This window comes from Nomascus leucogenys, chromosome 16 (genome assembly GCF_006542625.1).
Source record: "Nomascus leucogenys isolate Asia chromosome 16, Asia_NLE_v1, whole genome shotgun sequence".
In the NCBI taxonomy this organism is placed as follows: domain Eukaryota; kingdom Metazoa; phylum Chordata; class Mammalia; order Primates; family Hylobatidae; genus Nomascus; species Nomascus leucogenys.
Genome location: NC_044396.1, coordinates 5354289 through 5379556, shown reverse-complemented (window position 1 = coordinate 5379556; position 25268 = coordinate 5354289). Strand labels below are relative to the sequence as shown.

The 25268-nt window shown below is 38.9% G+C and overlaps 1 protein-coding gene across 1 annotated transcript in view; it reads right to left on the bottom strand.

The window, feature by feature from the left end:
* MYBL1 (MYB proto-oncogene like 1) overlaps positions 1-14897 on the bottom strand; it is a 46600-nt gene extending 31703 nt beyond the window's left edge. The window contains exons 1-5 of the mRNA XM_030795529.1: positions 14839-14897; positions 4687-4792; positions 3972-4043; positions 2711-2803; positions 975-1195 (exon numbers count right to left, since the gene is read on the bottom strand). Coding sequence (XP_030651389.1) covers positions 975-1195; positions 2711-2803; positions 3972-4043; positions 4687-4792; positions 14839-14897 — 551 coding nt within the window. The remainder of the gene's footprint in view (positions 1-974; positions 1196-2710; positions 2804-3971; positions 4044-4686; positions 4793-14838) is intronic.
* Positions 14898-25268: the final 10371 nt, after the last annotated feature.

Below are 25268 nucleotides of genomic sequence, written 5' to 3'. Positions count from 1 at the left end.
GGTTCCCTTTATAAAAATGAAAATCTTCAACCTATGGCTACCTGTAGTGCAAATTTCATCCCTCATAAAATATACACACATACAGCAGGTTTTCAGTAAATGTTAAGGCACTAAGCTAGGTTCTATGGAAAGCAAGAAGATGTACAAGAGATTAAAAGCATCTAGACCTGGTTTAATAACTTGAATAAAAAATTTAACACTATGCCTTAATATCTTATCTATAAAACAAAGATAGCAATGTTTGCTCTATATACTTTCCAAGTCTATAAAAATTAAGAATACATGTAAAAGCACTTAATGCTATAAAGTACTATACAGATAGAGATTACAGCAACAAAAGACAAATGCGTATCTTCTAAGTTATGAATTTTCACAAGGTTGTTGTCTGCTGTACTAAACACTATCAGAAAACATATGAACCAGTACAAGGTAGAGTGTACTTAGCACATGACTGCCTCTGAGGAAAATTTTGTATTTTAGCCACACGGATATATATACTACTTCCATGGTTTGGATCACACCATAATTAATTAAGATTGAATTTTCCCCAACACACTTTCATGGCAGTTTACTGCAGCTAGCATATCGTTCCCTGGTCTTACACACAGAACGCAACATGAAAGAAATCTTAAGATTTAGATTCCGTTCCAACAGAGTTTATACAAAGGGGATCTCACTTGATTGGCACTGATACATCAACATGATTTTAGGAGTGTATTAAATGTTTATATAGTCTAAAATCTATCATTTTATTGTACAAATTATTGCCATAAAATAATTAATTAAAAAAGTAATCATACCCTTTACCACAGAATTTAGTACAAATGGTCCCAAAAGGTTGCTTATGTTATATAGTCTACATTTTAATTATAAATTTTAAAAAAAGTCATGGGGGACTTGTAAATGTAGTTAATAGTAAGGTAATAAAGGTCATGTTTAAGTACAGAAAAATATATATACATTTATATAAGCACCTTCCTGGAAGTAGTTTGGCAATTTCTGCCCAACGATTTCCCAACCGCTTATGTGCTTCATAGATGATCCTGTCCTCCTCTTCTGTCCAGGAAGATTTCTTTACCTCAGGATTCAGATGATTATGCCATCTTTCTCTACACTGCTTGCCTATTCTTCCTTTTAAATGTTTTGCAATTAAAGACCATCTTTTTGGTCCATATTTCTGAACTAATTCAATAACCTAGGAAACAGAAAAACAAAGTTTAAAAAAGCATTACCTTGAAAGAATTTTAAAACATAATTCAAGAATACCATTTTAAATAAATGCATTAAATCCAAGCCACAACTACAATTTGTTAAAAAAAAATTACTAATAAATACCCCTTTAGCATTTGCCAGCTTCAAAAATTGATTCCAAACTCATCTAAAAATCCAAGAGGCTAATTAAAGACTCTTGAAATTCAATTGCTTTCACACACTATTAACTTGAAATAACTGTAAACATGCTGAAACTTGTGCATTTTCTACTCTTACATCAAAAACAAAAAACAAAAAACAAAAAAAACAAAAAAAACGCTTCAGCACAAAGCCAAAAGCCAAAAAACAAAAAAACAATTAGGAAGCAGAAAGAGTCTACCAAGTTGTTGGTTGTCATTTCTTCCTTTCTCAAACTGAAAGGACACAGATTACATATTCTTTTTTCCACATTTTACAGTTGTTTTTATTTCATCTAAAATTGCAAGAATAGTTATTCCAGCCCACTTTACCTCACTGCCCTATGTCAAATATCACCTCAGAAACATTTTATACTGGTAGACTAAGTTTAATATATGTTGATATTTTCACTATATGTATCTATTTACTATCTTTAAAAAATAAAATTTCAGGCTTTGGTAAATGTATTTTTAAACAAGATCACACATTTTAAAACTTATGAGTAGCCATCAAATAAATCAGAGCAGTCTAGGTGAAGTAACTTTAAAGTTTGTTCTAGCTGGGCATGATGGCTCAGCCTCTAATCCCAGCATTTTGAGTGGCCAAGATGGGCAGATTGTTTGAGCTCAGGAGTTCAAGACCAGCCTGGGCAACATAGCGAGATTCCATCTCTACTTATTTAAAAAATTTAAAAAATAAGAATAACAAATAAAGTTTGTTTTGAGCAGGAGTAAGGATGCTGTAATTCCTCAACTGCATTAGCAACTTTTATGACTTAAAGGGCATTAACTAAAGAGTGCAGAAACGCTTCTATTTATCTCCAACTTCATAGCACAAACAATGACCTGGGTTTTTAAATCACAAAACCTTTGGAAACATGACGCTCTGACATCTGTCTAATCCTGGGGCTCATTATAGGTTAAGAGAAAAAGTTAAGAATGACTTCCGTGCTTATCAAGTTATTAGATGTAAAAATAAAATGAAAATCTGTTTTAAAATGTTAATTAGATTTTTGACAAAAAACTATACCCTAATAGTTATGAAACTGAGCTCAAAACAAGGTAACTAACCTTACAGCAAGTATTTTTCCTTCTGCAAACCAAACTCTCAGAAAGAAAGGGCTGTATGTTATACTTGGTTTGACTCCATTTTCTAAAAACCCAACAACATTTCCAGACACTTGACATTCAATTCTTATGCAAGTAGCCTCCAGAGAAAATCAAAGTGACTTAAACATGTACTTCATACGTCAAAACACCACATTAAAAAGAAAAAAGCTAGTCTACCTACATAGTGTATATAAAGAATATGAACATATTACCCTCTGATCTTCTTCTTTAGTCCAAGGACCCTTTATCAATTCAGGATTTAAAACTTTCTGCCATCGATGCTGGCATTGAAAATCAGAGCGATTCTGAAAAAATTTAGATGATTTTGTTATTAAACAACTGTCTTCCAGAAAGCAAGTCAGCCCGAATTTATGTCTCACATCCTTAGAACAAAGACTTCAAGAATAGTGTATTCAGTAGCATTCTTTAAACATGTAACATTTATGTTACATGTCTCTGTTCCAATTACGTTTTTTCTTAATTATAGTAGTCAACAAGGCTTAGACTACAAATAAAAACAATTTATTTAAAACTAAAGTGTGTATCTTTACACTACACCTTATAATACAGAAGCAGCAAAGATAAAACACAGATAACTGCCATAAAGAAATGGATTTAATGTTGAGGAATAAAAAGCAGTGGACAGAAAACTACACAAAGCTGACATAAGAACTCAAATAGTGCCAGGCGCAGTGGCTCATGCCTGTAATCCCAGCACTTTCGGAGGCTGAGGTGGGTGGATCACCTGAGGTCGGGAGTTCGAGACCAGCCTGACCAACATGGAGAAACCCTGTCTCTACTAAAAAAAAAAAATACAAAAAAAGTTAGATGGACGTGGTGGTGCATGCCTGTAATCCCAGCTACTCAGGAGGCTGAGGCAGGAGAATCGCTTGAATCTGGGAGGCGGAGGTTGCAGTGAGCCAAGATTGCACCGTTGCTCTCCAGACTGGGCAACAAGAGCGAAACTCCGTTTCAAAAAAAAAAAGAGTACATGTGAAAATACTTCATAAATTATAAAGTTATATAACGAACAGCAGGTGAATAGTAGTATGGTAAACAATAGGCATAACAGTTTTTAAAATCAACATTTTAAAAGGTAAGCCTCAGATGATAAGCTTTTTTAATAGGGCTTTTCTGGATTTTTTGGTTAGCTATCAAATATCTCAATATATTTCTCACAGAATGTTTTAACATGTATTAGCAAATATTTATAAGGTCCCACATACATTTATTATCATTTTTGTTTTAAGTTAATAATCTTTTTAGGCCCCTGGATAAACACATTACTAGAAAACCAGACTCTAAACCAGACTCTCTAAGCCATTAGCAACCAACTACAGGCAGACCAAACAGGGATGTTTTTAGGAAGGAAACCTAAAATTAAAATATGTAGACACATTTTTGAAAAATAGCAAATTTAACCCAATGCCTTAAACCAGCCATGTTAGAAATATAATTTAATATTTCACTTACTTGAAGATGACTAGCAATTAGAGTCCAATCATCAGTTCCATGTTGTTCAACCAACTTCTTTAATTTATCATCCTATTAAAACAGTACGAAAATTAGAAAGCTTTCCCCCATCCTTTACCTCTACCCCTAAATATAGATAACTCTCCAATTCTATTAAGGAATATCTGGTAACCATAGAATAACTAAAGCCACCCACTATAATACAAATTCCTCCATTTATTATACTGTTTCTGTAAGTCCCAATGTCATCAGTTATTCATGTCTCTGGTTGAAGAAAAAGAACGTACAGTTAATTGATGCATACCTTTTCTCATATGTTTTTAAATATCTTTCATAACTATAGTAGCATTTTTTTTTGTTTTTGAGATGGAGCCTCGCTCTGTCACCCAGGCTGGAGTGCAGTGGTGCAATCTTGGCTCACTGCAACCCTCTGCCTCCCAGGTTCAAGCGATCCTCCTGTCTCAGCCTCCCAAGTAGGATTAGGATTACAGACATGCACCACCACACCAGGCTAATTTTTGTATTTTTAGTAGAGACGGGGTTTCATCATGTTGGCCAGGCTGGTCTTGAACTCCTGACCTCAAGTGATCCGCCCATCTCGGCCTCCCAAAGGGCTGGGATTACAGGCATGAGCCACCACACCCGGCCGTATAACTATAGTAGTATTAACCAATAAATACATGTAAGAAACTATGAAACCTTGTCAGATAATTACCTCGTCCCTTGTCCATTTTACTCTGTTCCAGAGTTTCTTCAGTCCTTTTTGTTGTGGTACTTCATAATCATGATCGGCATACTGAAGGTCATCATCCTCATCCTCACTACAAAAAAACACAATTTGTGAAATCAAGAATTTTATTTAAATTTGTAAATTCAAACATTGAACTTGTGTGTGCAGGTATGACTGAAGAAATCATACAGACTACAAGACATATTCACAATGCAATTATTCAAAGTATAAAAAGTTAAGAGTCAGACGACGGGGTGGGGTGGAGCTATACTTTTTTTTTTTTTTTCTGAGACAGAGTCTCGCTCTGTTGCCCAGGCTGGAGTGCAGTGGCGTGATCTCGGCTCACTGCAAGCTCCGCCTCCCAGGTTCATGCCATTCTCCTGCCTCAGCCTCTCGAGTAGCTGGGGCTACAGGTGCCCACCACTACACCCGGCTAATTTTTTGTATTTTTAGTAGAGGCAGAGTTTCACCATGTTAACCAGGATGGCCTCAATCTCCTGAGCTTGTGATCTGCCCACCTTGGCCTCCCAAAGTGCTGGGATTACAGTGTGAGCCACTGCACCTGGCCTGGAGCTATACTTCTTACTGATACCAAACACATGAGGTTGGATATGCCACTATGGGAAAAATCATAATCTTGTACATCATGTTAAGGAATTTGACCTTTATTCTTTATTTGACCTTTACTCTAAAGAGAAAGAATTTTAACACAGCAAAAGACAAAAGACAGATATCTTGTGTTTTAGAAAAATCAATGACAAGAGTGTGGTGAAACTGAAAAAGAAAAACCAATTAGTAATCTTCACAACAACCCAAGCAAGAAATTATTGGGGCCTGACAAATGGTAATGGTAAAATATAAACCACACCAATTAAAAGACACAATAGAAGTGATCCAATTAACAATACCAACAACAAAAAATTTTTAACATCTAAAAATATTTTTAACATAAAAGATAAAGGTACAGTAAGTGACAAGACACTATCGTGAGACACAGAAGTCTTGAACAAATGGAAGAACATTCTGACTTTTGTTTTGTTTTGTTTTTTTCAGAGAGGGTCTCAGCTTGCTCTGTTGCCCAGGCTAGAGTGCAGTGGCACAATCACAGCTCACTGTAGCCTCGAACTCCCAGGCTCAGGCAATCCACCCACCTCAGTCTCCCGAGTAGCTGGGACTACAGGCATGCACCATCATGCCCAGCTAATTTTTTCTATTTTTTGTAGAGATGGGGTTTTGCCATGTTGCTCCACCCCAAGGCTGGTCTTGAACTCCTGAGCTCAAGTGATCCTCCTGCCTCAGCCTCCCAAATCCCACGCTTGGGATTACAGGCATGCATCACCATGCCCAGCCTCCTGACCACATTCTTGGATAAGAAAACAATATTATAGATATGTCCATTCTCTAATTTAGGGAGATGCCCATTCCCCCTAATTCATAAATTAAATGAATAAAAATACCAATAGATTTTGGGAGGGAACTAGACAAGCTAAATCTACAATTCATATGAAAAAAAATCAAGAAGAATGGCGAGAAAAGTTTTTAAAAAGAATAATCAGAGAATTACCACTACCCAATATCAAAATACACTGTAGAGAAATAAAACAGAATGGTACTGCCACACGAACAAACACATAGATAAATGGAACAGAACAGAACATTTAGAAAAGAAAAAAGACCCACACGGAATTTGGTAAATTATAACAGTAACATTTCAAATCAGTGGAGTAAAGGTAGACTTTTCAATAAATGGTGTTAAGACACTGGGTAGCCATTTTTTAAAATTAAGATGGGCTGGGCATGGACACCTGCAATCCCAGCACTTTGGGAGGCTGAGACGAGCAGATCATTTGAGGTCAGGAGTTCGAGACCAGCCTGACCAACTGGCAAAACCCTGTCTCTACTAAAATTGCAAAAATTATCTGGGTGTGGTGGTACGTGCCTATAATCCCAGCTACTTGGGAGGCTGAAGCAGGAGAACTGCTTGTACCCAGTGAGCCAAGACTGCACCACTGCACTCCAGCCTGGGCAACCAAGTGAACATCCATTTCAAAATTAAAAAAACAGAAACAAAAACAAAAACAAAAACAAACAAACAAAAAAACATGGTGTCCTACTTTACAATAAAATAAACTGGGGTGAAGCAATTATTTACATTTTTTACATGAAACCATAATAGTACTATATAAGAAAACACAAAAGAAGTCTACTTTTCATATCCTTGAGTAAAAGAGAGGTAAATGTGACAAAAATCTGGAAGTCATAAAATGGATCAACCAAGGTAATGATATTAGGAATTGAAAGAAATATATTAAACTGAGAGATATTTAAAAAGTAGAAAAAAAAGGATTTTGTAACTGATAGATGAGGGACATGGAAGAAGGAGGAATTAAGGATGACTCCAAAGTTTCTGGCTTTGAAAACATAAGTAGAGCTATTTACCATGGAAAATGATAGAAGGAGAAACAGAACTTTGGGAGAGAGAAGAAAATGGGGAGAGTGTGTATAGTTTGGGATTAGCTGTTTTCAAGGTACTTGAAAAATACACAGGTGGATGTCTGGAACAGCACTTCCCAACAGAGATATAATACAAGCCACACATGTAATTTTCTAGTAGCCACATTTTTTAAAAAAAGAGAAATAAGTGAAATGTACTTCAATAGTCAATATTCTTTAGCTTAATATAGCAAACATATAATCATTTCAACATGTAATCAATATAAAAAAGTATAAATGAAACGTTTTACATATTTTTTTCTTACTAAAGTCTTCAAAATCTGGCGTGTGTTTTGTAGTTAGAGTTCACTACAATTCAGACTAGCCACAGTTCAAGAGCTCAATAGCCACATGTGGCTAGTGGCTATCCTACGGGGCAGAGCAAATCTAGAAGGCAAATGAGCATGGGGACCTGCTCAAATACAAGGTCTAGGGTAGAGATGCAGTTTTGGCCAGCACACAAAGAATAGTTGAGGGCACAGGATGACCCAAGGAAAATTAATAAAGTGAGGAAAGGGCCAAAGTCAGTATCTGAGTTTTGATGGAGTAAAAAAAGAAAAAGCAACTTTGAAGAATAAAGCCCCATAAAGAAGGGCAAGCCTTAACAATAAACTGAATTAGAAGGCCAGGCGTGGTGGCTCACACCTGTAATCCCAGCACTTTGGGAGGCTGAGGCAGGCGGATCACCTGAGGTCAGGAGTTCAAGACCGGCCTGGCCAACATGGTGAAACCCCGTCTCTACTAAAAATACAAAAATTAGCGGGGCATGATGGTGGGTGCCTGTAATGCCAGCTACGCGGGAGGCTGAGGCGGGAGAATCACTTGAACCTGGGAGGTAGAGGTTACAGTGAGCCGAGATCGCACCATTGCATTCCAGTCCGGCTGACAGAGCAAGACTCCGTCTCAATAAATAAATAAGTAAACTGAATTAGAGGATTCTGAGTAGGCAGTGGACTGAATAAAGTCATGGCATCTGAAAATAACACAGTCTAACATTTATTTAAAAATTTCTAAGTACCAGACATTGTGGTAGTCTATTAAATTTTTCTCTTAAAGCCTCACAACTGGAAGAGGGGAATATTATCATTATTCCCATTTCACGGAATAGGAAACTTTGACTTAGAAATGTAACCTCTTGCCCACAGTCACTATTTAACCACTATACTACAACATACTGGAAAAATAGGGGGAAAGTTCTAGGAAGCTGGAAGATACTAAAGACAAACCTCAAGTTCATTTTGGAATCAGAACAAGGTTCTGGTTCTAATTTAATTACTCACTCTGTAACCCTGAACACATTAACCTCTCAGGGGTTTAGTTTACTTGTTTGTAAAATGATAATAATACCACCTACCTTACAGTGCTGCTTTAAGGATAAAATTAAATGAGAAAACATATATAACACCTCATACAGCACATGGCACAGAAAGGTGCCTCAATATTAGTATTACGTGCATAGGCTGATCACCTAATAGTATTCAAAATAATTTTTGCCTTACTAGATTCAACTCTTTCTCAAAAATTCATTCTGATTTCAAACAGCAAAAGTTTGAAGATTTGTTTAAGCTTACTCTAATATAGTTAAGCGCATGCAAGTAGTTTCTAATATCTATGTAAGTTATGTAATTTTAATCTTACAAAATTGAAAAATGAAGGCCCAGATTTAATATATGCTGTCTATAGATCCTTTGCAGGAACATCTAACTTCCGTTGACTTGTCAATTCCACTGGAACAAAATTCTTCATATTTGACCAGGCAAAACACCAAGATTCTCCCATTCCCCTATGATCTGCTTCTACAGTTCAACACACTTCAGTAGTCCAATGTTCTCTCTCCCTGAAGCCATTGTCTATTTGTAACAATAATCCACCAGTCCTCCTTCCATACATGGCTGTTTTTTTTTTTTTTCTTTTTTGAGATGGAGTCTTGCTCTGTCACCCAGGCTGGAGTGCAGTGGCGCAATCTTGGCTCATTGCAACCTCCACCTCCCCGGTTCAAGCAATTCTCCTTCCTCAGCCTCCCAAGTAGAAGGAATTACAGGTGCCTGCCATCATGCCCAGCTAATTTTTGTATTTTTTCGTAGAGATGGGGTTTCAGCATGTTAGTCAGGCTGGTCTCGAACTCCTGACCTCAGGTGATCTGCCAACCTTGGCCTCCCAAAGTGCTGGGATTACAGGTTTGAGCCACCACGCCTGGCCCATATATGGTTGTTTTATTAAACTGTGTTAAAAAACAACAACAACAACAACAACAACTAAAAAAAAAACCTCTACAGGCTTGATTAAATATCTGATACGTGCAGCCATTTTTGGCTATCAGAAATATCACCTGATTGGCCAATATTAAATTGTTAAATTCGACATGCTTCAGGGTCCAATGACTTCATAAATTTCTAAGAAAGCTACTGAATCAGATAAAACACCAAACTGTAACTTGCTGCCCTATTTGTATGTACTAAGAGCACCTACCTTTCTTCTTTTTAATGTTTATCACATTTGCCAACCTCCACATCCAAAAAGTAAGCTCATGAGTGCAGACCATGTCTATCACGTTCACCTCTCAGGACTAACTAAGCACAGTACCTGCCACTCAAATATTTGTAAAACTAATGAACAATCTTCCCTAACCTTCCAGCTTCACCAACAGCTCTATATTCCAAAATTATCTCACTTCTTTCCAACCCAACCAAAACTTCCACCTTCTTCAATACATGTGATCTCAAAGTGGATCTGAGAAAGAAAACTTTTTAACAAATGAAAATACCTCTAGGAAGAGGTAAAAGGCATTCTCATTTGTTAAAGGAGACTTTCAAAACCCAAAAAAAACACCTCCAAGTGGTAGAATTTTAAGAAGCAGAACCTGCTGAAACAAACATTTTTAAATATTCAATACAGAAAAGGTTATTCGAAGGTATCTACTATACTGTTTAACCTTTCTTAGAAATGCCACCAGCAACATTACCACTTCCTAACACCCCAAATAGCCCCCAGGCATGCTTTTCACAGGGTCTCTTTCTTTTCCTACCTCTCTTCAGATCCTCAAAGTTTCCAGAACAGCATATTTGAGACTGCTTTAAAATACAGGTTATTTCTAAGTCAAAATAATTTTTACCTTGGGAATTTGCCCATATAAATCTTGAGTATTCACAAATCTACATCACATTTAATCTATACGAAACCCACTTTAAGGTTCTTACAAAATATTTTAAGGATACGAGTCCAAAAACATTATTTTGGTCAAAAAGATGAGTTTTCAAAGAGTAATTTTCCTAAAAACTTGTTCATTTTAACTGTAAAACTTTGCCCCTTTTTACCCACATACTTTATTGTGAGAAATTTCTATTTCTACATGAGGTTTCATTCTCTGTTTTGCATTTCAGCATGGTCATCAGTTTCAGACACTGAGTTATACAGCCCATTCAATGTTCAGTAAGCTGGGCTTTTTGAATGGGTAAGTGTGAAGAAGCAAGTAGAATTCTTAGAATTATCTACCACTGGGACTTTCCTACAGTCTACCTACTTCTTAGTTATAGCATCAAGTTATCTCTACATATATATGAGTATTGAAAAGACAATGTTAACTTTCAAATACATGAGACCAAAAAAAAAAAGATCCTAGATATCTATCAACATCGCTAGCTACAAAGAAAGATGCCTAAGAATGCGTATAATTTGCAAAGAAAACGGGGAAAGGATAAAACCCCACAAATCACTGCACCAATATCCCACTTTCACCATTTAACAATGAAAAAGTCCCATCACTGAAAAATGGTTAGACATCATCAAAATGGATCTGCTCTATTTGTCTACTTTTATATAATCTTTTGACATTTCTGTATTATAGCAATCAATGCTGTTAATATGTAATAATTTAATAAAATCGGCTTCCTACCATGTAGTTAAATAAACCATTTCTAGCCTAGTGTAATTATCTAGAAGACAGCAAAATAAAGTGACATTATTTCTCTAGTCACAAAGCAATAATAGATTAATTGGTCTTTGACTCTCCAGCCCAGGACTTGGTTTCCAGAATGATTCTGCTAGTTTTCCTAAGTCAAAGAAAATATTTATGTGATAAATGTCTAATACATAACCAAACTACTATATTCAAATGGTAAGTTTCACAGACTGAATTAAAGTGATTACAGTGATTATAAAACAGTCAAAGGAAGCACACAAAAAAATTGTATAACTCATTAGGCCAGGAAAATAGTTTAAGAGTAATTTTACATTGGGGTACAAGCTAACAGGACATGATAGTCATGACTTTGTCTGTGAAATAATACGCACTTGATGAAATAATTCACATGTGATGTTAAGATAAAACATTTAGAAGTTCAATTTTAGAGGATAATAATTATATCACTTAAACCAGTAAATGAGGTATTCCAAGGAGGAAACTGAAATTTTTAAAAATTTTTTATTCTAAAAGAAAGAGAAATACCGGTTCTATAAATTTGCTCTAGTAAAATCACATCAGGTTGATAATATTTTAATCACAAATTAACTCAAGTCCGAAATCTTTATCACAGACAAAAAAAAAAAATCTTTATTATACAATCTTGAGGACAAGTCCAATCATATTCAAGGTATGAAAATTTACCAGGTTGATTTAATAAAGTGAAATTAGGCCACCCAGTGGTTAATATGATGTACTGCATACATGAATATTTTATTTCCAAATCTGGACTGTGCAAACCAGCATTATTATAGTAAGACAAACTTTACAAAATCTTTGATCATTATTAATAGCAATATTGAGGAGAGTTCTACCTAGTAATTCCATAAACAAAAACAATGTGAGAAAATTTCTATTTCATTAGTATGTATGTACTTTTAAATGAGAAAAGATTACAAAATGTCTTCAAATATATACATTAAAGCTAGAAACTACCTTACAGACCATAAAATCCAAACTCCATATATTAACCAGATGAAAAACTGAGGCAGAGTTTGCCTGCTTCCCCAAACAATATTGCCAGTTAATGACAAAACTGATTAAAAGATCAGTTCTCATATTTCGGTATAATTTCACTCCCACCCATTTTGCTGGAAACAACACAGTAAAACTGGTTCCTATACACACACATATACATAACACTGCAAAAAACATCTTCTATTTCAAGAGCTGGCTTTTATCTTTTCAGGTGAGTGTAGTCATAGGTCATCTCAAGTGTAAATAGTTTAATCTGTTACTAGTAAACAGGTTTCTAAATGCCATTTTTTAAAGCTTACTTTAAAGGGTAAAACTGACTTTCGAATCTCAAATTAATTATGCATATATAAATATGCTTAAAAGTCAAATATATGTTAATAACAGATATATTAATTTTAGTAGTGCCTGTAAATTGTCATTGCAATTCCCAGTGGGATGTAAAATTATTTAAAGTCAACAATACAAATGAGTCTTCCTTTATGTAAATCTAGAGGACAGATACTACAGCTATCTTAAAGATCAAAACAGCTGACATCCTGCAGTTGTTTCACACTTGAGGTAACACTTAGTTTTCTACTCTTAGGTTTTTTTTTTTTTTTTTTTTTTTTTTTTTCAGATCACGTAGGAAACATATATTACAGGATTTACGCCTATGCTCTTAGGCAAAACTTTTATACAGCAAAGTATAGTTTTCACTTGAACGCTTAAGTGGTTGTATACTGGAGATCTCAAATTACAACTTGAAGTAACTGAATTATTTCTTTTCCCTTTCAACTATAAATTGAGTTCAAATATATTAAGATACTTAGCTAAAAGGCAAGAGAGATTTTTCCCAATGACTACATTATTTTTGCTTCAAAACAATTCACACTCTATCCTCTTTTGTTTTTTGTTGAAGCACAAAAGCAGAGCATCTACTGTCTTCTAAGATATGTAAATCATATTTACGTGGGCAAGAAATGTAATTCAGAGTATGAAACACATTCAAGTATGAAGACTTAAGAGATATATCATTCAGAGATGATAATATCTCCCCACATCCTCTATCTGTATACTCCCAGGGAGAGTGTAGCTTCACCCCACCACATTTAATTACTCCAGATTTATGACCCTTTAAATCATTCTATCATGTTTAAATTAACTTACACAACTGTCAAGGGATAAATGTCAAAAGTACAATATTTAGATTTCAAGCTCACAGTATTCTCAATAAAATAACTTATATAAGCAAACTAACATTAAGTTATTTCTCCTTTCTTTGTCCATTATTATGAAGCATACACTTCACACATATGGACAGAAAACCCATGGTGAGGGGAAGGTTCTGACATTTAAACATTCGTGTCTAGCCATAATTTAAATTTAACTAAATGCTGATGACAGAATTAGCCAAGAAACTGTTCCAAATAAGATTAACATCAATACTGATAGTAGATAATATCACACATTAATAAACTTGTTATTGAGTTAACATATTCAATTGTCATCTTATTTTTAAATTTTTTCATATTTAAAAATTCAAAAAGCCTACACCAGTACTTCAGCAATCATAATTACAAGAGCTTTAAATATCTATCTTTTCTGAAGATTGATGTTAATTGGGTGCTTGAAGTTCTAGAGGGGTGGTTCTTTCCTGGGTGATTTTGTCCCCCAAAAGATACTTGGCAATGTCTGGAGACATTTTTACTGTCATGACTGAGGGAAGCGGAGTGTTACTATCTCTACTGGGTAGAAGCCAGCGATGCTGCTAAACATCTCCCCATTACAAAGAATTATCTGGTCCAAGATGTCAATAGTGCAAAGGTTGAAAACAGTTTTAGAGGGGTCTGTGTATACATTTATTTCATCTCAAGGGTTTGTCCTATAACTTATTTCAAAATTAATAAGCTTACAGAGACCTACGGATTTCTGCAGAAGCATCCTGCACACAGCAGATGCTTAACAGAAAATTAAGGAAAAAACAATTATGTATATATAGTTACTGCCAATTTTTAGCAGAACTCTGCAGTGAATGACCCCCATTACTAAATTTCAACTTAGGAAATACATCTCTAGTTAAGATTTTGGGGCTGTGGATCTAGACAAATAAATATTTGGAAATTCTGCCAAACATCTTTTCAGGTTTATCTGATAATGCTGAAAATCAGAAGACATCCTATATTTTTGTTATCTAAGCAATTACTCCACATAATTTATGAGTAGCTGCTGTAATGGCATGTAAACAAAAATTAGACGCATAAATTCATCCTAGCAAATTTTCCAGGCAAAGGTGGAAAAAAGTGCCTTACCTCTGTGCAACACTTAGGTACGGTCAGAGCCAAACACAGACACTCAAAATATTAAGTGAATCAAACACATTGTTTCATTTTAAGATCAAGCTACTAGTTGTTACTACTAGTTGTTACTATGTGACATGGTCCCAATAGAGGATATTAAAATATACATATATCCATAAAGCTGAGAATATGGGTATAGGAATTACAGAAAACACCAGAAAAGTCCTCTCAGCTATTCCCCAGAGGATTTTCCACAACGTTTCAAGATAGCCAAGTTGGCAGAGGGGTGGCCGCCCAGGTTCACCGAGGAGTTCCTATTTTGACTGTACCGTCATTCAGAAAAGAGTCGCCCGAACACCATTTTCAAGTCCTCCCGGCAGGACACAGCCAGTTTTCTCTGCGTAGCGAACTCCCTAAAAGCGCTCGACTTACCTGGCAAGAAACCTGCCTCGAAGAAGTGGCAGCATGAGGTCAGGAATCTGGAGGCGCATTGTGGGGAGAGCCACCGAGAAACCTGGGCATCTCTTACGTCCCGCGCCTCAAACACCCTGGTCCCCAACTCTCCCCACGTCGCAGCTGCGCTCCGGCCATCGAGGCCAAGCGGCCGCAGGGACGCGGGAAGAAAAACCTCTGCCCTCGCCGGGGAGGGCCTTATGGCGGGAGAAGGCAGCGGGATAGGAAAGAGAATCTGAGCCGAGACGGCGCCGACAGGCCTGGGCGAAAGGGGTGCCACCCACCTGCGCGACCTCTTCGCCATCCTTCAAGTACCGCATAGGAGCGGGCTGGGTGGGGACGCGGGTCAGCCTTCTCCAGCCTCCGGCGAATGCTCCTTCTCCCCGATCCTCCAGCCGCTTCCCTCTCTCCCTCTGGAGGCGGCCGAGTGCGGAACGCACGTCCTCGACAGGGCAGGACGGAGGGACAGCGGGGGCGGACCGCGACCCGCCCCCGACCCGCAGCGCAGCTCTTAGCCCCGGCCCGGCTCGGCCAGGGATGCCCCCAACATGTCAGGAGGCGCGATCCCGCCCTCCGTCGCCTTCTCCCGCCGCCTGTCAGCCTCCCCGCCCGGGTCCCAGCCCGGCTCCGCCACAGGGGCCCGACCCCTGCCCTCTTCCCCGCAGCTAGCAGTTCTGCAGGGCTCGCAATCTCCTGCAGGGTTTTGTCCGCACCGCCGAATCTCGCGCCCAGCCTCCCTCAAGAGCCGCCGTTTGAATCTGCGCACGCGGCCCTGAACCTCATTGGCTGTGGGGGCCGCACGCGGAGGAGCGAGGGCGGGGCGGGGAGAGCGCGCGCGGCTGAGGGCGGGGCTGGGGAGCTGGAAACTGGGACTGGAACTCGCGGGAGTCGGGGAAGGAGCCGGGAGCCAGGGGGTGGGGCCGCGGGTGGGGCCGTGGGTGGGGCAGGCGAGCCGAGCTGTCACAGGACTCGGAACGCGCCGAGAGGCGCACCGCGCGGGGCCTACTGGGAGAGCGAGTTCCTGCGCTCGCCGAGGAGTGGGTCCGGAAACGGCGTCGGAGCGGGTCCGGAAGCGGGCGGTGAAGCCGTCCAGTTGCCTCAAACTTCTTAGGGTGAGCGGACCGAGTTTCTGGCGGGGTGGGTGGTCCCGCGGCCCAGCAAGAGAACGTCTCCCCAGCCTCGTCTCGGCCACAGCCCCTCGCTCCTTAGGTGTCTTCCGCCTCACTAGGTAGGAGGCGCGGTCTTCAGACTTGAGACAAATCTAACCATAAATTTGCGCGGCCGTTATTTTTTAAGCAAAAATGTGAGCTATTTTTACCCAGACATCATAGCTACGAGAGTGACGAAGACTCTGGCAGGAAACCACATATCACCTATTTTCCTCAAAAAGCAGAAGAAGCGTGACAAGTGAAAAAAGTTCCTAGCGGGAGACGTGCTTGGAACGGGAGATAATCTGTGTCTACCGCTGGTCCTCAAGGTGCTTAATTTCGTGCCCGCTCTACAGGAAATAACGTCCGCGGCGGAGGAGCCCGGTCCTGGAGAATAACGCGTGAAGATGACAGTGGACTGAGCATTTCGTCCAGATGAATGAGCATGGTAGTTAAGTGTAGAAGGTGACCTTCTTCCCTCTGGAGAAACCAGGGAGGGGGGAACCACCGGAGGAGTTTTCTAGCGGTTGCAGCTACTTGAGGTTCCAGTCTAATAACTACGAACTGTTCGTTTCAAGTAGCATTAAAGTAGATTTGCTACAGTAACAATTAGACTTGGCTAAGGAAAATTTGCAAGGCAACATGGTCTACTGCATAGAGCACTGAGCCACATGTTAACACTGTAACAAACACTTGCTATTTTGAAATTTTACGCTTCATCTTTTGCAAATCAGATGCAGGTGCAGAGTGAATTAAGAGGAGCTGAATTAAGAGAGAAGCTTGCATGCACTGCTGTCAAAACCTAAACACACTGGCTTTTTTTAACAGTTCCTTTTTTCAAGGTATAGATTCTGGGAAGGTAAGGGAAGGTAAAACAGCTTTTCTTTTTCTCTCCTTTTTTTTTTTTTTTTTTTTTTTTGAGACTAGGTCTCGCTCTATCCCCCATGCTGGAGTGCAGTGGCACAATCATAGCTTACAGTAGCCTCGAACAGCGATCCTCTTGCCTCAGCCTCCAAAGTAGCTGGGACTACAGGTGTGTGCCACAACACCTGGCCAAGGGTTTCTTCCAGATCATTCCTTACTGGGTTGCTGGTTCAGTAAAAATAAAAAATAAATTTAGAAATGAGTTCCCAAATTTCATTATGTTCCCAATGTCATTTGGAATCACTGTTTCACTGTTTTCTTATTTACCCCTGGGTCATACATTACTTCACATATTTATATCTAACAGGAAGCAGAGCTTCTGCTATATTTTAGGCTGTATTCAGTTTTATACAGAATACCTTTTTTAGAGCTTGAAGACAGATGTTTTAGATTTTGACAGTAAAACAAATTTCCCTCATTTTTACATATAGAGAAAAACAATTCCCAGAAAGATAACATTGTGAAATAAATCAGTTACAAAACTCAGGGCAAAGTGTGGAATTAAAGTGGTTCAGTCATTTGAATACACATACTCAGATGTATTCTAAACTAACATGGGTTTTTTTTTTTAAGCAAACATTTAGAGATTTTATTCAGAGTATATAAAGAACTCTCGAAACTCAGTGAGAAAAAAAAGCATTTAACAAATGGGCAAAAGATTTAAACAGATTTCACCAAACAAGATATATATATATATATATACACACACACATGACAGGCACATTAAATGATGTTCCACCTCATTAGTCATTAGAGAAATGCAAATTAAACCACAATGAGATACTAGACTACACTTCTGTTATAATGAGCGGGGAAAATGACTGACTATACAAATGTTGGTGAAGATGAAAATGCTAAGCAAGTACAACTTGCATACATTGCTAGTAGGGATGCAGAATTCAGCCATTTTGGAAAACATTTATAGTGGCTTTGTTTCGCTTGTTTTTTAATTTTTGTGGGTACATAGTAGGTGTATATATTTATGGGATACATGAGATGTTTTGATACAGGCATGCAATGTGAAATAATCACATCATGGAGATGAGGTATCCATCCCCTTGAGTATCCTTTGTGTTACTTTTAGTTACTATAAATTTTAGTTGTTTTAAAATGTACAATTAAGTTATTGACTCTAGTCAACTTGTGCTATCAAATAGTAGGTCTTTTTTTTCTTTTTTTGTTTTTTTTTTTTAAGACAGAGTCTCACTCTGTCACCCAGGCTGGAGTGCATTGGCGCGATCACCACTCACTGCAACCTCCACCTCCCACGTTCAAGCAATTCTTGTGCCTCAGCCTCCCAAGTAGCTGGAATTACAGGCATGTGTCACCATGCCCAGCTAATTTTTGTGGTTTTTGTTTTTTGTTTTTTGAGACAGAGTCTCACTCTGTCGCCCAGGCTGGAGTCCAGTGGCATGATCTTGGCTCACTGCAACCTCTACCTCCTGGGTTCAAGAAATTATCCTGCCACGCCAGGCTAATTTTTTGTATTTTTAGTAGAGACGGGGTCTCACCATGTTGACCAGCCTGGTCTCAAACTCTTGACCTCAGGTGATCCTCCCGCCTCGGCCTCCCGAAGTGCTGGGATTACAGGCGTCAGCCACCATGCCTGGTCCAATTTTTGTATTTTTGTACTAAAATTTATAATAGTAGAGATGGGGTTTTGCCATGTTGGCCAGGCTGGTCTCAAGCTCCTGACCTCAGGTGATCCGTCCATCTCAGCCTCCCAAAGTGCTAGGATTACAGGCATGAGCCACTGACCCTGGCCTGTTCTTAACGTTTTTAGAGATGGGGTCTAGCTGTGTAGCCCAGGCTGGATTGCAGTGGTGTGATTATAGCTCACTGTAACGTTGAACTCCTGGGCTCAAGCAGTCCTCCTGCTTCACTGTCCTAAAGTGCTGGGATTACAGGCATGAGCCATCTATGCCTAACCAGGGCCATTCTTTAGAGATGCTGGTGTGGTTACTAAAAGAAACAATCTTCCTTGGTCTTCTTGCACTCCTATATACATCTTGCTGGGTGTGCCTAGATTGCAAGGCCCTGAGTACTCTTTTACACAGGCCATTTCTAAGGGCTATTTGCAGCTAATTGCCTTGAGAGATGAGGTAACATCTCAGTCCGAGACAAAAACTAGGTTTACTTACTGCTTACTATGAAAGCAGTGGATTCCCAAGTTCAGTGTTTCTCAACTGTAGCACAAATCCACTCTATGCATGACATCCATCTGGTACCATTACATTGCCCCATGGGACCTGAAAGCAAGAATAACTGGCACAAATATGTTGATGCTCAAGGTATTTGCTGTGCTGTAAGTAATACCAATACTTTGTCCCCAACCTAAGAGTCTTGTGTCTTCTGGTAAAAGGATCCATGAGCCAGTAACAGTTTAACTTAGCTTGTAAGTAGGGTAAAATCAAATCCCAGACCTGACAGCTAGAGTGTCATGAATGAAGGGGCACTCACAACCCCTGTCACTCTCCTTATTATATTTAAATCTTCATGAAGTAAATTTTTATTTTTCCAATTCAAATTTTTATTTTAGAATTCCTAAATTCTTCAGCCCAATTTTTACTGGATAAAGTGCACGTCTTAGGATTGAAAATAACCATCAGACAGGTGCGGTGGCTCACACCTGTAATCCCAGCACTTTGGGAGGCTGAGGCAGATGGATCACCTGAGGTCAGGAGATCAAGACCATCCTGGCCAACATGGTGAAACCCTGTCTCTACTAAAAATAAAAAAATTAGCTGGGTGTGGTGGTGTGTGCCTGTAGTCCCAGCTACTCAGGAGGCTGAGGCAGGAGAATAGCTTGAGCCCGGGAGGCGGAAGTTGCAGTGAGCCAAGATTGCACCACTGTACTCCAGCCTGGGCGACAGAATGAGACTCCATCTCGAAAAAAAGAAAAAAGAAAGTAACCATTGTCAGATACAACAAGAAAAAAAAAAAGAGACAAGGAAGGAGGAAGGGAGGAAGGGATCAGCACCCTTCTCTCATAGCTATAGTTGTGTTGGATGTGAAGCTCCAGAGGCATAGAAAGCATTCATAGCTAATGGTGACCCGTTTCTGCTTTGTGAATGGCTGGCTTTTGCTTATTTGGTAAAAGGATAAATCTTTGAAAATGACAATCTCAACATTCTGATTTTTAGTTTTAGAAAAACCTACTTTTAAGAGCTGCAATACTGGACTCAAATACTGAAAAGCTAGTGATACTCTGCTGTTCCTCTTTAGTGAATTACTGATAAATATCACAGTAAACAAATTAGTGCAAAGTTGGTTCATTTGTACATATTCATGTAAATTACCATAATAGGGAGGTAGTGGTATAATATAAAATTTCTGCACAGAGCACATAGCACCTGGTGCTATAATAAAGATTGAGAATCCCTATTCTTATAAAAGAAATGCTTATTTTGTTTATTTCTTTTTAATATTATTTAATTCAATTTAACAAACAGTTCTTGAACACCTACTCATGCTACACATTAGTACTACAGAGATAAATTTTGCTCTCAAAAGCAGTCTTAAGTATAGCACCTTAACCTGTTACCAGGAAAGTCAAGCATTCTATCTTCTAAATTACTCTTATTTTTCAACTAAGTTAATTTTTTTAGGTAGAACTAGCTAAAAGAAAGTAAAGTAATTGCAAAGTCAGATTTGAACATAGATCTCTAAATTGAGAGAACCAACTTAAAAATTTAATATATGAAGATGTACTTTAAAATCATGTACATACAAATAAAGGACATACTCATTATTATTTTAATAATAACTGCAAAGTATGTTTTAGATTAGCTATAATTTGGTAAATTCTCAATATTAAAATGAATAGTCTTTTCCTCTACTATATAAATCTGCAAGTCTTCTCCCAATTATCCTTCCTTCCTTTCTTTTTCTTTTTCTTTTTTCTTTTTTTTTTTGACAGGATCTTGCTCTGTTGCCCAGAATGGAGTACTGCATGCAGTGCAGTGACACAAACAGAGCTCACTGCAAACTCCTGGGCTCAAGTGACCCTACCACCTTGGCCTTCCAAAGTGTTGGGATTACAGATGTGAGCCACTGAGCCTGACTCAATTATTTTGAATTCAGATCTATTAGCGAGTTCATATTCTATTACTCTCTCATACTCTAGTAATATGATCCATTCATTTAAAGCATACGATTTAGTTTTTAGTATCTTCAAAGAGTTGTGCAACCATCACCACAATCAGTTTTATACCATTTCATCACCTCCCCTCAAAATCTGTACCTATTAGCAGTCATTCCGCATTTTCTCCCAAGGTCCTCAGCCCTAGGCAACAACTACTCTACTTTCTGTCTCTTTGTTTGCTTTTTAAACAGGATAGAGATAAACAGATTTATGTTTCAAAAGATACCCCAGGTGACCATGTGGAGGATATATTGGATTGGACATGACTAGAAGCTGGGAGATGAGTTAAAAGATTTGCTGTAACTGGGTGAGAGACAGGAGCTTAAACTGATGCATTGGCAGTGGCGATGGAGAAGACAGGATAATGGAGAGAGAAAAAGGTGAATCCAAACTCTCAGGTTCTTATTTGAAAGACTGGCTGACTGGTGGTGCTACTAATTTGGAATAGGATACAGGAGTAATTATAGTTTGGTGGGTAGGAAGTGAGTTCCATTTTGGAACATGTTGAATTTTGGGTATTGGTACTTCCAGATGGAGAGAGAGAGAGTTCATGAGTGGGGTTGGGATTGAAAATAAAGATTTGTGAATCACAGGATGTGACTGAAGTCACAGGAGTAGATGAGATTGCCTAGGAAAAAAGTGTAGAGGGAGAAACAGGGCTAAAAGTGAAGTAATGGGAAATGCCAACAAGGAACAGGCAGAAGAGCAAGACTTGCAAAGGAGTTTAAGGGATAGAAATCATGGAGGTGATATAATATAAATCAAGGAATGAAAGTTTCAAATAAAAGGGAGAAATGAACTCAAATGCTGTAGAAAGTAAATTGGGACTGATTTCTTTCTACAGGTATATATTGGATTTAACAGGGTTTAGTGACTTTGTGGCCACAGTTTCAATGGCATGTTGGTAGTAAAAGTCAGATTTCGGCCGGGCGCGGTGGCTCACGCTTCTAATCCCAGCACTTTGGGAGGCTGAGGCGGGTGGATCACGAGGTCAGGAAATGGAGACCACGGTGAAACCCCGTCTCTACTAAAAATACAAAAAATTAGCCGGGCGTGGTGGCGGGCGCCTGTAGTCCCAGCTACTCGGAGAGGCTGAGGCAGGAGAATGGCGTGAACCCGGGAGGCGGAGCTTGCAGTGAGCCGAGATTGCGCCACTGCACTCCAGCCTGGGTGACAGAGCGAGACTCCGTCTCAGAAAAAAAAAAAAAAACGTCAGATTTCAAGAGGACTGACAACTGATTAGGTAGTGAAGTCAAGGCACTCTTTGAAGATATTTGAGAGAGAAGGGAAGGCAAGGTAGTGATACATGGTTATGGAGGGAGGGATGGATGGATGGATGGATGGATACATTTAAAGCAATGATTTCAACCCTACTGGAGCCAATATCCCCTTTTTATAACAATATTTGCTATTCCCTGTACCACACTAAAATGAAATTCATAGATAACTTACACATTACTTTTTTAAAAATTGTTTTATTGCTCTACCTACAATATAGAGGACAGACAAAAGAAATTTATAATAAAATCTCTCTCAGGCACAACTAATACAGCCAATGTATCTAGGTAGAGTCACTATGAACACAACATCTACGAATACAGACATCCATACATGGGCTGTGTTAGCGTCTTAAAACTTTGAGCTGGGTTGCCTTCAGTAATGTGATTTTCTAAAATGGGGAAACAACTCTTGGTTCAGCCTGAACAAAATAAAATACAATATTTCCTTGGTTTACATGGTAGTTGCATTTCTGGAAATATTCAATTATTTTAAAATAGTGCAAAAAACAGTTGTGCATTTATGTATAAAAGGAAGTCTGGTTCTAGCTTACATAATTATAGTCAGGTGTTTCACTTACATGACTGGTTGAAAGGTGAATGGAATGCAGGATACGTCTTCCTCGTGCAGGACTGTCTCACACATTGCAAGAGGAATGTGTTCCCAGTCCCAGCACACTAAATGCCAGTAACCCCAGTCAAGAAGCACAGATTCCCCCTAAACTTTCAAAAATTCACTGTGCCCATTAGTAATGCCTGGACATGCCAGGCCAGTAGAGAAGGAGAGGCTGGAAAAAGACAAGATAGATTATTATCTCTGTTAAAGTAGAAGGTGGTAACATTTAGAGTGGAGGTAGAAAGATCAGAATTTAAGAGAAGCACACATACTCATATCTTGGTGGGTGTCATGTTTCCCACCAATTAGTAATAACTCTGCTTTGAGGATTTTGTGGCATGCTGGTAAGTTATCATTTTAATGCCCTGAATACCCTCTTCCCTAACTTGGAGTTCCTATCCTTCATTTTGAATCCTCAGTTAGTAGGCTTATTTGTTGTAAATAAGGACTAGAATTTGAACATTATGGAAAATTACTTTTTGAAGAGAAACATTACTTTTATCATTATAGGCCAAAAATGTTGAAAATTTCAGCAAAGGTATATCAGTTTCCTATTGCTGCTGTAACAAATTACCACAAATGTAATGGCTTAAAACAATACAAACATGGCCAGGTGTGGTGGCTCACACGTATAATCCCAGCACTTGGGGAGGCCGAGGTGGGCGGATCACGAGGTCAGGAGATCGACACCATCCTGGCTAACACGATGAAACCCTCTCTCTACTAAAAATACAAAAAATTAGCCGGGCGTAGTGGCACATGCCTGTAGTCCCATCTACTCGGGAGGCTGAGGCAGGAGAATCGCTTGAACCTGGATGGCAGAGGTTGCAGTGAGCTGAGAGCATGTCACTGCACTTGCTCTGGGCGACAGAGCAAGACTCCATCTCAAAAAAAATAAAAAATAAAATAAAGAAATACAAACATTACCCTAAGGTTCTGGAGGCCAGAAGTGCAAAAAGGATTTCATTGGGCTAAAATCAAGGTGTCAGGAGGGCTGTGTTCGTTTTCTGGAAACTCTAGAGGAGAATTTGTTTCCTTGTTTTTGCCAGCTCCTAAAGGCAGTGTGCACTCCTTGGCTCACAGCCCCTTCCTCTATTTTCAAAGCCAGTGGTGTAGCACCTTCAAATCTTTCTCTGACTCTCCTGTCTGCCTCTTCCATTCTTAAGTAGTCTTGTGATTATACTGTGCCCACCTGGATAATCCAGGTTAATCCCTCATGTCAAGATCCTTAATTTAATCACATCTGTAAAGTCCCTTTTGCCATGGAAGGTAATATATTCACCTGGGTTCTGGGTATTAGGACATGGACACTTTTGAGAAATCATTCTCTCTACCACAAAAGTGTAGAGCAAGGAGTCTTGGGTTTAAATAGGGACACTTTGAAACTTTTCTTTCTCTTTACAATTTTTCTTCCCATGCAGTTCAAGTGCTCTTATTTTTAACTTTAAAAGCCAAACTAAGAATTCTATAACTGCTTATGTTAGACAGTGTGATTTCTATTTATAATTTCCATCAAATTTAAAATAGCACCCTAAATGTAGACTGAAGATTAGCAAAAATATTGGTGGTGAGGGGACAGAGAATGGAGCAAACATTTCTCTATCCAAGATAGAGTTCTGAACCTGAGTTTTGCTTTCAGATTGAATACATGGTTTCATCATTTCTGTCCAGGCACTTTTATTTTTTGGAGCTATTTCCTTCTAGGATTGATTGATTGACTGATTGATTGATTGACTGATTTTTTTGGAGACAGAGCTCGCTCTGTCGCCCAGGCTGGAGTGCAGTGGTGCAATCTTAGCTGACTGAAACCTCCGCCTCCTGGATTCAAGCGATTCTCCTGCCTCAGCCTCTGGAGTAGCTGGAATTATAGGTCTGTGCCACCACGCCTGGCTAATTTTTTGTTTTGTTTTGGTATTTTTACATGTTGCCCAGGCTGGTCTGAAGCTCCTGAGCTCAGGCAATCCACTTGCCTGGGCCTCCCAAAGTGCTGGAATTACAGGTGTGAGTTACCATGCCTGCTCATTCTAGGATAAAAAAAAAAAAACATAGCTGGGCCTGGTGGCACCCCTCTAGTTCTAGCTACTGGGGAGGCTGAGGCGGAAGGATCCCTTGAACCCAGGAGTTTGAGGCTACAGTGAGCTATAATCACACCACTGCACTCCAGCCTGGGTGACAGAGTAAGATCCCATCTCTTAAAAAAAAAAAAAAAAAGTATAGTGTTCTAGGTACTAGATTAACCGGGGCTTTTCAAACCAGCATAAGCAAACCCTGGGAGTATTGATTGCCCTTTCGTTACAGGA